Below are 15,298 nucleotides of genomic sequence, written 5' to 3' on the forward strand. Positions count from 1 at the left end.
ACCTACTGCTTTTAAAGATAGATTCTCACGGGATATCGACACTTACAGCTACCACTTTCTATTGGCCCTCTCCTAGGTGCCCTTTAAACGGCACAGGGGCCAGAGCATCCCCAGAGCATTCCGGCCGAATCTTACGGAACGTGCTGCTTTGGCAGAGAAAGAGCTGTGAGGTTACAGTATCACAACCCGGATACAGCTGTTTGCGACAAAGTCCCCGTCACCAAATAAACACTCTGCATCACCAGACATCTGCTTCCTGTTTTTACTCTTCCCTTTACCACCCTATCCCGATTTCCTTCCACCTGTAGGCCACAAAGACAACCAAAATGAAGAAAGCCCGAGTGAGCTGTCGGCTCTCCGATGAATGTCGAGAGGGAGGTTAGTCATTCTGCTTGGAGAGATGGGGGAAGAGTCCAAGGACCCTCGCAGGACATCTGGGATGGAAGGCAGCAGTGTTCTCCCGTGAGGTGACTAACATCCTCTCCCACTTCCTGTGGACGCAGTGGCTGAGGCCCACAACTGTAAACGGCATCACCAAAGGAAAGCCATGGACAATATGATGAGGCAGTAACTCACCTAGGGCCCAGCATGGCAAGCGGGATCCTTTACTACACACACAGCTACGACACAGGAGGTCTTTACATCTCAGGCAATTTATTTCTATGCCGATAGGCTGAGGTCAAAATTCTCTCCAGGTCAAGGAAGCATCTGTGTCACTGAGCTGCTGCAGCTGGAGGCAGCGGAAGGTGGTGTCACCCGGCGTGAAGAGCTGGTGCACAGGAGGGTGGGAAAGACACTGCAGTGTAGCTGTTACACACTCGCTGCTTTACAGACTGGCACTGCACTTTGGTTTAAGGAGGTGAAGCAGGGGTGCAGCAGCAGCAGAATGTGGACTTTTGGTCCTGTTAAACCTCAACAGCCGGGTGTGGAGGCAGACATTCTGTAACCCCAGCACTAAAGAGGTACAGGCGGGAGTTCCACGCTGCCCTCCACTACATGACAAGTTTGAAGCTATGTTGAGCTACAAAACTAAAATACTTCAATACTACCTCATGTTCAAAACAAGAACTTTTGTTCTGATATGACATTTTAAGAATTTTTTTCCAGATGTAAAAATAAAATGTACTCAATTCTTGAAGTTTTGGTTGTGAACAGCTGATATCCAGCCCAAAATAAACCCACTCTTAACCCATAGGGACTCACTGCTGACAATTAAAGCACATATTCTTTGTACCTGTATTCTTCCCAGTCTCCACTGTGGACTATTCTCACTTTCCCCTTAAACTATCCACATGTATCTTTTTATAAGATGTATTAATGTATAGTGTTCTGCCTGTATGTACGCCTGTAGGCCAGAAGAGGGCGCCAGATCTCACTTTAGATGGTTGTGAGCCACCATGTGGTGGCTGGGAACTGAACTCAGGACCTCTGGAAGAGCAACCAGTGCTCTTAATCCCTGAGCCATCTCTCCAGCCCTCAAATGTATACTTTAAGATACCTAATACTGAGCCGGGCGATGGTGGCGCACGCCTTTAATCCCAGCACTTGGGAGGCAGAGGCAGGCGGATCTCTGGGAGTTCGAGACCAGCCTGGTCTACAGAGCTAGTTCCAGGACAGGCTCCAAAGCCACAGAGAAACCCTGTCTGGAAAAAAACAAAAAAACAAAACAAAACAAAAAAAGATACCTAATACTGGAAGCATAAAATAAACTAGCTTTACGGTAAAATATTTCTAAAAGCAGACACATATTGTCAGGCAGTGGTGGCACGCACCTTTAATCCCAGCACTTGGAAGGCAGAGGCAGGTGGAACTGAGTTTGAGGCCAGTTTGGTTTACATACAGAGTTTTAGGCTAGCCACGGACTTAGTGAGGACCCCAAATCCAAAAGAGATTGATGAACTAATCAATTTACTAATAGTTATGTAAAGCACTGAACTCAATACTGTCCTTATTTCCATTTGCTTATGTGACTTATATAATCTTTGAGTAATTTTCTAAACTTAACTGAAATGTCTTGAGGTCTGAAATAAATTTTTATCAACTGGAACACTATCTTCAAGAAAAATGCTAATGGCTTGACCACTATCTATATTTACCACTGCTGAGAAAATTAATTCATTTGTGATCTTCCTTTCTCTGCCTCCACTGCTGATATGCGCCTTTGTAGTAACTCACCAGCTGTCAGCCTCATTCTGAGCATCTCCATCCCTGCTGGGGACTCACAATCCTAAGGAGTGGTAGCAAAGCTTCCCTGGGGCTACTGCCTTAGCTCTGTAGCACCTGCTCCCAGGCCTACTAATCAACCCTATACATTTGTCCTTCATTCTGACAAAACAGGTAAGAAAGACCATGAAAAGATGGACAGGAAGATGTTTTAGAGTAGTTAAAATTAGGCTGAGCAATGGTGGTACACACCTTTAATCCCAGCTCTTGGGAGGCAGAGACAGGCAGGCGGATCTCTGTGAGTTCGAGGCCAGCCTCTTCTACAGAGTGAGTTCCACGACAGTCAGGGCTACACAGAGAAACCCTGCCTCAAAACAAACAAACAAAAAGGGTGGTAAAGAGGTGATTTTAAGTAATTTTTTAATGACCTTTTTCTAAGGACCGTCACCTTTTGAATTGTTGAGACAAACACCCATAAAGGTTCAGTTCTGTGCAGATTTTGCTGCCTGTGATTCAGTTTCAGATCTGACCACACTGACAGCTATTAACAACCCCGAGGATTTGAGACCCACAAGAGCCTCTTCTCAGCCTGTCTCACCATGTCTGCTTTGCTGGAAGAGAGTTCAGGAGCTGTAATACTTGAGGAGATTCTCATCTGTAGGCTTCAGAACTTTCTTATCTGCCATATTCACCACCCAACCAGGAGCAAGACCAAAGAAAATCTGCCTTGGATCCTTCCGAGCGCTGAGCATTCTGAAGAGTTCATCTTTTGTGATATCAGGAAGAACGTAGCCATACTTCATCGCGAGTTCAAGTCTTGCTTCAGGAAACTTGGCGGGGTCAGCCAGGTACCCCCGGTTCTTCGCATCCGTGTAATAGGGCACCAGGGCCTCAGGAGGGAGCATTCGCTTTGGAATGGGCTGTCCCCGTAGAAAGAACAGAGCAGGCTTGCACAGAATTTCTAAAGAGAATTTTTAAAAAGAGCTATAAATACTGTTAAATAGTTTTAAATTAATTTTTACATTTACTGAAATAAGAACTGAACTCCAAGAACTTTTTAGTTAGACAGGTTAAGCAGAAAGATGGAAACAACTCTATACATTTCCGTCTTCTTCTTAGTCTCCCATGTGCTGTGCTGCACGGGGAGAGCTGATGATGGCTTCAGGAACTGGCTCTCTCCTTCCACCATGGAACCAAACTCAGGTCAGACTTACAGAGCAGGTGGTCTTGCTACTGAGCTATCTAAGTTAGGCTGAAAAAAGTCACATTTAATAGTATACTTTGAAAAAGAAAGGAAAGGGGTAGAGGGAGGGAGGAAGGGAAGGCTTGTAAACACTTCAGATGAGCTAGCACCCCTCTGAACAGTGGAGTCCATGACCACAGCACTCAAGACGGTCTAAAGAGGGCAGCTGTGAGCAGGACAGAGCACTAAAAACAATACTGGCAAACAAACAGCAGGCAATATGAGATAAAGAAGAAACCGACCACAGAACAGACTTACCCAGACTTCTTGGGTCATAGAAGGCTGTAGTAACGACACCGCCATTTTTTTCAATTGCAGCAATGGCTAATTCTGAAGCCAACTGCACCTCAATATTCACTTTTGCTTGAAAAATATCAGCACCCTGTCATGAGTAATAACAAAGCCTGTTAGTAAAGAGCTTAGCGGAAGGCAAATCAGCACTGGGTGTTTTCAGCTGTGCTCCCCGCTCCAAAGTACCTGCAATTCCATCTCTAACGACCTCTGTACCTATGCCTCACCAATTCTCAAGCCCTACAATAGGATTGACTGTCTTATTTCCATTTTCTGCCTTTAGTAGGTATCGAGGGAAGTAGCCATTCCCCATGCTCCATTAGCAGTACACGATTTAATCCTAGCCAGGAATATTACTGTACCAAATGCAGATGGGAACAACGAGGCATACAGGCTTCTGAGTAACTCAAGACATGAAGTTCGGATACCAACTCTGAGTCTAGACAGAACCTTTGAGTTGGAATTTTTCTTTTTCCCATGCCGAGGATGGAACTCTTAAGGTCTCCTCTTCTCTCAGTCAGTTACATTCCCAGCACCATCTGTGTTTTTTCAAAAAAATGTATTTCAAAGTAATTTCTCTGTGTGTATGGGGGGGGAGGTATGTGTGAGACCACAGCATGCATGTAGAGGATGGAGGACAATTTTATGGCTCTGTTTCCATACGGTAGCTCCTAGTACCTGGAACTCCAGTTTTAGTGAACCCAAAGCATCAGCTGGCATCAGGCACACATACGGTAGGTACATTCAGGAAAAACACTCATATACATAAAAACAACAGAAAGAAGAATGCTATGGGCAGAAAAAGGCAGGGATAAAGTGTGCTTCTAAGTGGGAACAGGGCCACAGGCTACCCTTGAGCTACTGACAGGCTCTTGTCACCTCGCAATACACTTAAACTGTTTTAGAAAGTGTGGGGTAGATGGACAGATGTAGTGGCACATGCCTGTCATCTCAGCACTCAAGAGACAAGGGCCAGCCTGGTCTACACAGTGAGTTAGTTCCAGGGCAGCCTGCCAGAGCTACCTTGCCTCAAACAACAAAAATAATTCCAGAAAGATCTTTCTGGGGCTGGAGAGAGGGCTGAGAGATTAAGAACACTTGCTGCTCTTCTGGGGTTTGGGGTTTGGTTTCCAGCACCCACATGGTGGCTCACAGCCATCTGTTAAGTCCAGTTCCAGGGGATCTAATGTCCTCTTCTTAACTCTGTAGGCACCAGAGACACATACGGTGCACATACATAAAGCAAAACACTCATACACCTAAAACAAAGAAATCTAGCCTTTTTCTGCTCAAAGCATTCTTATTTTATCCCAGCACTCAGGAGGCAGAGGCTGGCAGATCTGTGAGTTCAAGGTCAGTCTGGTCTACTGAGTGAGTTCCAGTCAGAGCTACACAGCGAAACCTGTCTTGAAAATCAAAACATTTGAAAAATTCTTTTAAGGATTTTCCTAATGACTTTCTATGTTGACAGGTGAAAATCTCAGAAATGAGGGAGAAAGCTGTACTGATCCAAAGTAGCAGAAGACAGAAATGTGCCCTGAACGTACATCAGCTTTCTATAACCACAGCTAGTATGAACTATATTGTTGGTTTGTATTTATTCTATGTGTATGTGTGTTTGGTCTGCATTAATGTCTTTGTACCATGTGCATGCAGTTCCCAACAAGGCCAGCAAAGGGTGGTGGATCTCCTGGGACTGGAGGTACAGATGCTGTGAACGATCATACGGATGCTGGGACTCGAACCCAGGTCCACTAGATGAACAGTAAATGTTCTTTACCACTGGTCTATCTCTCCAGCCCTCAAGAAGGGGTAAGGGTTAAGCAGTCCCTCAGTTTTACCTTCAGTTTTAGTTACTGTTTCTGCAGAGCGAGGAATCAAGCCAAGACCCTGTGCAAGCTGGAAAGCGCATCTCCCGTACATTTAGGTTTTAAACTGTTGGAGCATTGGGAGGCCTCATGCTGCTTCGCCCCAACCCTCCCAGACGTGATTTACACCTTTCTAAGCCATATTCACATTCTATCTGCTACCCACCCACCAGCCTGCCATAGTATCACAATGCTGCACAGTTACCCCTTAACTTAATTAATGGTGACCCCAGCATACAAGAGCAACGATGCAGACAATTCGGGTATAACAACGAGGAGCTATGAAGTGTGAACCTGAAGTGGAGAGACGGAAGCTCTCCATTAATAGAGTCACAGTTAAGGTTACTAACAACTGTAGCAGATTATTACTAACTTCCCACTATGGCTAACTTATGAACGAATCTTTACCGGATATCTACAGGAAAAGAAGCAAACGGTTTACACAGTGTGGTAACGCCCACAGTGAAGCATCCGCGTGAGCAGAGTGGAGCACCAGGGACTAGTAGGGCAGAGTGTCTACATAATACCCAAAGCCCAACAACAACAAATGGAGTTACCTCTTCAACCAGCTGGACCCCATAATCCCTCTTAAGTGGCTGGATGGTCACGCCTCTGCCGTTGACAAGCTGGGTTAAGTCGATAGGCTGAGTTGGATCAACTCGCCCTAAATCAATGAGATACTGCAGTCTCCTGAGACTCAAAGGCTGATACTGATGCCTGAAACTGCAAACAGAAACATAAGTCAGAAAACACCAAGTCATCTTCCTGAAACCTCTTCAAATCAATAAGCTTTGCTCTGTGTTTGCCTTCATAATTTCTGACGGTTTAAAATAAACTTATGAGAACAATACAAACGCACAAAATGCCAGTGCTTCCTTTGTTGCACTAAAAACAATTTACCTCTCTAAACATTTATTTCATCCATGCACACAAGGAAATTACTCACAAAAGTTTAACCCAAAATGACAGACCATAGAATAATAGTCATTACAATATGCCATATACATATTATGTATGTCCATATATATAAAGATATGGAAAGATACACAAGTCCTTTAAATTGCCAATCATTTAAGGAATCATGACAGCAAGCATTATCCCTGTTTTGTTGATCCAGCAGAACAACTGGGCTTATATGCTTGCCTAAGAGCACGCATGCATTCACACATATACACACACACACACAAAATCTAGATTAAGTTTCATTACTGAAAATTATTCAGAGGAACAGTATCACAAATTTAAGTAAGTATCTACCAAACTATTTATTTATGCAATTCTTGGTGGAAATTAGGGATCTATACTTCCAAAGCAAAACACCCTTACCTATGTCCTTCATTAAATCCGTATTTTGGGATCCGGATGTAAAATGGAGTCTGCCCTCCCTCGAAACCCAGCCGGGGCCGAGTTCCTCTCTGCCTTTCTCCTTTGTGGCCTCTGCCACATTTCCTCCCTCTCCTCCGGTCTCTTGGACGTCTTTCCTATAAGGAAAAGTGAGTGGCAAGACCTTCAGATACATTTCTGACAACTGTTTCCCCTCACACATACTCCTTTATGACGCCCTATATGCAGCCAAGCAGTCCTAGTTCAGGTACCGTGTGCCCAGCGCAGCTCAGGCTACTCAATCATCTTTGCACGCCACACCACTCACTGAACGTAGCTAATTCTAATAACCAAAACGCAGAGCCAAGTTCTAAGGATGGGAGAAACAAGCTCTACAACGAGCTAGCTCCCAGGCTAGTCAGCTTGTGCTGGCCTGCAGTGACAACTACTTGGAACGCTGAGGCAGGAGGATTCAAAGTTCAAGGCCTGCCTGAGCGACACAAGTTTAAGGGCAGCACTCCCAACTTACTGTGTCTCTGAATAAATGATTTAAAAAGCAGGAAAGGGGTTAGGGGTAGTGGGCTTGACTAAGCATGCCCAGGGCCTAAATTTAGCCTCAGTAGAAAAGCGGCAGGATTGAAAAATATCCTAGAACTAAGCAGCCAAGACTTGAGCGATATTGTTTTATTTTTAATTAATCGTAAATGTGTAACTGTATCACATATGGCTAAGGAAAACTCCATTTTGTGCTACACACCCATTCTAAATTCCTAAAAGATAAACTCGTGGCAACTTGGACTCCTCGTCTCCCTCCCCAGAATTGTAAAACTGTTGTAAAATAGATTAACCGCTTGCTTTGGTTTCCGTAAACTCCCTACTTAGCGAGGAGTGAGGCAGTATCTCACGAAGGCGTAGGTCCCACAGAAATGCTCCTATAGAAACGCAGAAAAGCTCTTAAAGGAGGGCTTTAAATCCCACCTCCCTTTAAGCTGGGTCTCAGTTCGAAATCTGATCACGGGAACCGATAGCTGCTGCTTAAAATAAAAAATGTGTCTGAGAACTGGATAGCGTCGGGTGGTCTTTCGATGTTTTCTAACTCCATAACAAATTTACTTTGTCACCTCCCCAAAGCAACAAAATGAGTGACAATAAAAGCCGACGGACAACAGCTTTTCTAGTCGTGCCGCGGGCTGCACGCGAGACAGCTGAAGTCACAGGCACTTTACTAAAGGGCTTCGGTTTAGGCGCAATTTTGGGCAAATCGCTCTGGAGCTCCGAGAGTGTGCCGCTCTGCACACTTGGCATCTTTGTGCATTTAAGTGCGAGCCTTGGTAATTCGGGGCGCACGCGGGAATGGTCGGAGCCCGGGAAACCCACACGCGTCCTTCACCCCGGGTCGCAACGCAGTCCCACGACTCCCCGCATCGCCGCCATCCGTTTACCCGTTTTCTGGAGTCGGGGTTGGGCTTCAGGTTGGCCAGGCTCACTCGCGGCAGGGACCGGAGCAGGTCCAGGCTGGCCCCGCAGCCCCGCGCCCCGCCAGCCATGACCCACGGTCTTCCCAAGGGCGCCCCGGGAGGCAGTGCGGCTCGGCGTGGCTTTACGGCCTCGTCCCGTCCCTGTCGCGCGGCAGCGCGCCGGCGCCCGCGGAATCCGGAACCTCGCTTCCGGCTTCCGGGTTTAGTGGGAAACTGAGCTGTTTTGAGTGTTTGGAGTGTCCTCAATTCTTAGGCTTCGGTACCACGTTCTGAACGAAATACGTTCGCTTACACCCTGAAAGGACTAGGGACGCTGTGTATTAGAGGGTCTTTTGAGTTGAAATTTGTCTTTGGGCTTTTTAAAGTGGCGTCTCATGGAGCGAAGAGTAATCCAAAATAATGTTAGCAGTTTCTAGCTTTGGGGCTTTGGCAATACAACTATTACAATGTCTGCCTCATCTTCCTTTCCTGACTGTTACTGAATTGCTAACTTGAGCGATATATCACAGTTAGTGACGGGGCCATACTGAGTGCCTTTGTACCAGAAATCCGGTTGAGTTAGCTTTCCGGGATTCAAGCCAATCAGATTGACTCGCTCTCACAACAAGCAGCAAAGCCAGGATTCAAAGTTAGTGATCTTACATTGCCAAACATATTTGACTCCAAAACTAAATGATTTTAAATGTTTGTCTTAATACAAGTAATATAGAAAAGAATGTGTTTCTTTTGGTATTATTTTGCCATTTCACTATCTTGCAGAAGATTTGCTCCTGCTAGCTCTTACTAGCAATTATATTGCTAAGGTGTAATGGGCAGTTGTTTCTAAATCTAATCACCTTTTTGAAGTTACTGTAAAAGGCTTTGGGGGGTATTTGTTTTTGTTTTCATGTGTATGTGTAACTTTGAGAACTGGCAGAGGCCAGAACAGGACTTCCTGTCTTCTGGAATTGGAGTATAGGTGGTTGCCCCAAACCAAATGCAGGTCCTCTGAAAAAGTAGTAAATACTACACCGCTAAGCCCTCTTCCCAACCTCCAAATCAACTGTAAAACAGCTACATAAACAAGTTATTTCCATGCCTTTAAACAATGAGCAAGGCACTAGCTGAGGAAGTCAAATCTAAATATTGCTCCCAGGTTGATTGTTAAAGACCCCTGGAGTTGGGAGACTCTCACTCAAGTCTCGGGATAACACGACCCCCCAAGAACTCACAAGAGACCATCCTTGCTGTAATCACATGAGGTTTATTGACAGGAACCAGCTCGCTTGGGCGAGACTCATACCCCACATAGGGGTAGAGGAGTTTGACCCCAAGTAGCTGGGAGAAGGGGTATTTAAGGGAAGAAACCACAACCCAAAGGGGGTAGGAAGGGCGTCATTGGAAGATTCCGAAAACACCAGTGATAATCTCAAGGGGGGAACTCCCCCGTTTCTCGAGATCGTTCTCAAGATTATAATCTAACTTTGTGGTCAGCCAGCTCCTGGAACAGAGTCATGGAACCGGCTAACCTGGATTTTTAGCTCTATTCTTCCTGCTGGTGGGTCTGGATTTAACCTGGTCTTTCACGAGTAGCACAGAATATAAACCTAAGAATTAAGAAACAAAATTAAACAGAAGAAACTGAAAGGTATCTGGTGATTCAAAAAGTCCAGACCAGACCAGATTAAAACAGATAAATGCAGGTTTATGGAGCATTGCCCCAGGAAAGGTTCACCAGTCCCAAAGAACAGGGTCAGGGAAGTCACACCGGAGCTAAGGCAGAGCAGTTTTGCAGACAAGGAGTGATAGCCAGGTCCTGGGAATGCCCCAGAATGGTTAAAAGCCAAGCCCCTGGCAGGCACTTGGGTGGGCTGGTCCTGTCAGGAAGGCTGGTTGTATCATCAGATGCCAGAAATATGGAACTGCGCTCTTGGTGCCATTCCTCAGTTCAGAGTTTTCTCAGAATGGGCCAGATTGGAGAAAGTGGGGCAGATGGGGTTTCCCATCTTGTGCAGGGGTGAGCAGGGGTTCCAGCCAAGCAGAAGCTATCATCAAAGTGAAAAGGCAGCCTATGAAATAGGAGAAAAATCTTTACCATTTAGACTACAAACAACTACAAATTAAACACAGGGAAGCCTGCCAAGCAATGAATGGGTTAATAAACTGAACAGATAATTCTTAAATGAAGGCTCACAAATGACTGATATGTATTTTTATTTTTTTAAAACAGGGTCCTACTGGGTAGCTCTGGCTTGCTTGGAACTTTGTATGTAGACCAGGCTGGCTTTGACCTCATAGAGATACCCCTTGTCACTGCTTCCAGAATTCTGAGATCAAAGTTGTGTGCCACCATGCCCACCTTCTGCAGCATTTTTACAGTGTATATTTTACCTTCTAGCTTTGTCCTCATTTGCCTATTTCCACTAGAGAATAACCTGTTACTTTAGAACAGAAGTAATTTATACTTTTCATCTAAAAAAAACATTTTAACCTACTTTAGAAAAAATACTTCATTAACTTTAACTTTTCTATCTCAGCCTCCCTTTCTTACATGATGGGTACTGTGGGTTTTTTTTTTTTTGACAAAATATGGAAAATACGCCAGGCGATGGTGGCGTACGCCTTTAATTCCAGCACTCGGGAGGCAGAGGCAGGCAGATCTCTGTGAGTTCAAGACCAGCCTGGTCTACAGAGCTAGTTCTAGGACACGGCTCCAAAGCCACAGAGAAACCCTGTCTCGAAAAACCAATATATATATATATATATATATATATATGGAAAATACTTATTTTTAACAAAATAAAGTAGCTTCCACTGAAAACAAAGGAAGCTGAATGTGAGACAGTGAACACATACATTCTACCTTAACTATCCAATTATAAATCAAACATTTTAACAGTCCTGAAAACAAGAAGCTCAAATTAATCAACTAGGTTTTAAGTTTTCTTATAGCAGGCATTTAGAAGTAACTATTAACAGTTTACATTCAGATGCAAGTTTGACATAATATATTTCCTTTACTTCTAACTAGATTGTTGACACACACTAATCATTTAAAAATTTTACCTAAATTATTTTGTTGTTCTTTAAACATGAAAGTGTAGGAGGAGCCTGCTTGTTTGTCCTGGCCGCCCAGAACCAAAGTAACCACACAGACACTGTATTAATTAAATCACTGCTTGGCCCATTAGCTCTAACTTCTTATTGACTAACTCTTACATCTTAATTTAACCCATCTCTGTTAATCTGTGCATCACCTCGAGGTCGTGGCCTACCAGACAAGTTCCAGCACATCTCCAGTGTCAGATCCATGGTGTCTCCTCATTCCGCCCTTCTTTACGTTACATTTTTAAATGAACTACACAATCACAATACCCCAATCAAGAGCAGAAATATATATATATATATACATATAACAAAACTAACCTTAAATTTGTATCAATAAACCAAGATCCATATCAATGTAAATCTCTATAGCATATCTATATCAAATACATTGTAAATGAAAAGTACATTTTGTGACAGGCCATGCCTACCAGAAGATCAGAAGACCAGGAAGGCTGCTCTTGCACCTTCCCCACTCTCTCTGTTCCCCAGATCCAATCCCCAGAGTTGCCCTAAGCTCTGTAACAGACCATCCTCCTTGGCCTCCCCTCTCCTGAGCCTTTAATACCAGCAGGCATTCCCCATAAAAACACCATCTATGCAGGCCATCAGAACTAGCAGCACACAGCCAACACACTCTCTGAAAATACAGAGTAAAAACAGAAACCAAGGAGCAAACACCCAGTCAGCAAAGACAAACCCAGAAAGTAGTACCTGGACCCAAACTCAGATGCCTAGAAACCTGTCATTAAGAGTCTGCAATCAATTTCTCCTAATTTGCACCTTTTGGGGTCTAATTTTTTGAAAACCTATTTTATAGCCAAAATAATTAATAAAATCTCCTCTTTGTATTTTTTTTTCAGGAGCAATTTGTAATCCCCAACAAGGCAAAATTTTCTTCTTCAAATATTCTTTCTAAAGTATATACATTTGAATCAGATAGTAAAATATCATCCAATTGTTCCTTGCTAACTGGTATGTCCATAATGGTTTCTGTTTTCTTTACAATACCCCCTGAATCATTCCCAAATACAAAAACAATAGTATCTGGTTCTAAGTTCAGAGAGGCCCTTTAAGTCTAAAGAAAAAGCTCTAACATTTCTTTTGCTTGAACAACTTCAGTCCTTTGTATCTGGCAATATCATATCAACACTTAAAACACTTAGCATCTTTGAGGTCAACAGTGGTATCAACTCCAAGAATATGTTTTCTAAGACCACAAGACATCTCAACAATGCCAGGGTTTTGAAGATGAGTGTTGGAGGCATGGAGGCACTTTGGAGCAACAAAGAAAGATCTCAACATATTTTTGAAACACCTTAGACTGTGAAGAAAAGACACAGGAAGCTGCTGCCATGGAAACAGTACAGACAACACTTTTACAGTTGCTTCTTGAGTGGCCACTCTGAAGCTGCTGTTTCTAGATTCTCTATTTCTTCTTCAAGACCCTTGAGGATCTTCTCATGATTATTTTACCATCTTGGTGACTTTCATAATTATAAAATTTAAAAGTCATATTACTAAAATTTTAAATAAAATTGTTATTAAAATAAAATATATGGGTATTTTAATGGCAATTACTTGGTAGATTAAGTCTGAGAAAACTGGTAATCTAATAATATTGGATGCTTCTATTCAGTTGTCTTTTCTTTACCTAGGTAACTTGATACTTTCCTTAATATGGGTTTTATACATTAAAATTTTGCTTATGCAAAGTAAAATTCCTCTGCAGATGTCATTATGAGAAAACTTTAGAGTCTTCATCAAAAACTGTTAGAACCATGTAACGAATTCAGAAAATCTGCAAAATATAAAGTTAATATACAAAAACTAGTTGTATTGATATATGCTAACAGAAAAATACCAGAAAGAATTTAGGAAAACAATCCTATTTTTAATAGCATGAAATAGGGCCAGCAGGATGGCTCAGTGGGAAAGGCTCTTGCTGCCAAGACTAACAACCTAAGTTCAATCCCAGAACCCATATAGTGAAAGGAAAGAACCAAGTCCCACAGTTTGTCTTTGGACAGTCATATGTGTGCCATGGCACAAGCATGCACACATACAACAAATATACACATGTCAAGAAATTTAAAAAAAAAGAAGTAAATCTAGCCTGAGATTAAATATCTGTAAGCTGATAACATTAATGAAAGCAGACACAAATGAATAAATGGAAAGATATCTATGCTCATGGATTGGAAACTTAATATTGTTAAAGAGCTTACATTATGTGAAAAGACCTACAGGATCAATACACTCCCTATCAAAATTCCAAAGGAATTTTCTTTATGGAATGAAGACAAACACATAGACCAAAAGTAAACCAATGTATGTAAAGTCAACTGACTTGACAAGAGCACCAAGAAGATACTTAAAATTACTAAGAAGGGTGTGTAGACACGGCGGCCTCCTTGGCAGAAGGCTGTATGGTGTCCCTGAACCTGGCCCGGAGCTTCCGAACGGCCAGGCCGCGGCTTGCTACACTCGCATCTGATGTCTTCTGTGTCAGCACAGAACCCAGCTGGCTTCAGAGCACCGGACCTTCCGAGCCCAGTGGGTTCAAGTCACCTCTGAAACCTGTCAAGGTGGACTGGCGCCAAACCCCGGAGGAACAGAGAAGGTTCCTGAGTCCTGAATTCATTCCTCCAAGAGGCAGAACAAACCCTCTGAAATTTCAGCTAGAAAGAAAAGATATGCTCGACAGGAGAAAGGTGCTTCACATCCCAGAGTACTACGTCAGAAACATACTGCGTGTCAACACAGCTGACCCATATGCCAGTGGAAAAACCAGCCAGTTCCTGGGGATTTGCATCCAGTGGTCTGGAAAAGGGCTTGGGGCTACTTTCACCCTTAGAAACACAATTGAAGGACAAGGTATGCAGATTTGTTTTGAATTGTATAATCCTTGAATTCACGAGATCCAGGTGGTGAAGTTGGAGAAGCGGCTGGACTGCCTGCTGTATTTACAAGACACCTTCCTGGAGCTCAGCACCTTTGATGTTAACATGAAGCAGGTCCCACACAAGTCCTGACAGGAAGTGCCTGTTAACAAGCTCAAAGTTAAAATGAAGCCAAAGCCGTGATCCAAATGCTGGGAACGTCCATACTTCAACATTAAAGGGATCAGATTTGCTCTTGCTTTAACTGAGGAGCAAATGAAAGAAGCCCAGAAGTGGAGCCAGCCATGGCTTGAGTTTGATATGATAAGAGAAAATGACACTTCAAAAATCGAAGCTGTATTATGGGAAGAAATAGAAGCATCAAAGACGTCTTGATCTTGGGAATGGTGAGACGGCTCAGCAGGTTTTGCTTGCTGCTCAGGCCTGATGGACCGAGTTCAGTTCTGGAGCCCCGGGGTGAAAGGAGAGAACTGATTTCTGAAAGCTGCCCTTTGCCTTCTACATGCATACCCTAGCATGTATGGACCCTCAATTGTACACACTATATTTCTTTAAAAACTTACTAGGAAGCTAAATTTTATGTAGCATTCTAAATAAAATGAAAACAAAACACACAGCAATAATGGAAAGGGTGGGAGGAGACTTTTGAGGGTAACTGTGGAATATTAGTTCAACTATGTAAAGAACTGCTGCATTTGTTTATGCTGTGGGATAGTAGTGTAACTATGTAGAGATCTGTTGTATTTATGTTGTAGGATATTAGTGTAACTATGTAGAGATCTGTTGTATTTATGTTGTAGGATAGTAGTGTAACTATGTAGAGATCTGTTGTATTTATGTTGTAGGATAGTAGTGTAACTATGTAGAGATCTGTTGTATTTATGTTGTAGGATAGTAGTGTAACTATGTAGAGATCTGTTGTATTTATGTTGTAGGATAGTAGTG

General features: G+C 43.2%; 1 protein-coding gene and 1 pseudogene across 1 annotated transcript; one reads left to right on the forward strand and one right to left on the reverse strand.

Annotated features, from left to right (window-relative positions):
- Positions 1-426: 426 nt before the first annotated feature.
- On the reverse strand, positions 427-8,523 carry Mrpl15 (mitochondrial ribosomal protein L15). The gene is made up of 5 exons (XM_057790570.1): positions 8,331-8,523; positions 6,892-7,046; positions 6,123-6,288; positions 3,665-3,788; positions 427-3,124 (listed from the first exon to the last, which is right to left on the reverse strand). The coding sequence occupies exons 1-5, from the start codon at positions 8,433-8,435 to the stop codon at positions 2,787-2,789; spliced, it is 888 nt and encodes a 295-aa protein (XP_057646553.1). The 5' UTR covers positions 8,436-8,523; the 3' UTR covers positions 427-2,786.
- LOC130888249 (39S ribosomal protein L19, mitochondrial-like) lies at positions 8,434-14,728 on the forward strand (annotated as a pseudogene).
- Positions 14,729-15,298: the final 570 nt, after the last annotated feature.

The sequence above is a fragment of the Chionomys nivalis genome, chromosome 16, assembly GCF_950005125.1.
Source record: "Chionomys nivalis chromosome 16, mChiNiv1.1, whole genome shotgun sequence".
Taxonomy (NCBI): Eukaryota; Metazoa; Chordata; class Mammalia; order Rodentia; family Cricetidae; genus Chionomys; species Chionomys nivalis.

Bases quoted from the DNA above. Each gene is read 5' to 3' on its own strand.
- Mrpl15 (XM_057790570.1), bottom strand. From the start codon at position 8,435: ATGGCTGGCGGGGCGCGGGGCTGCGGGGCCAGCCTGGACCTGCTCCGG. The intron at 6,289-6,891 runs GTAAGGGTGTTT...TTCTGTTTGCAG, and splicing joins GGATTTAATGAAGGACATAG to TTTCAGGCATCAGTATCAGC. The intron at 3,789-6,122 runs GTAACTCCATTT...TACTCATGACAG, and splicing joins GGGTCCAGCTGGTTGAAGAG to GGTGCTGATATTTTTCAAGC.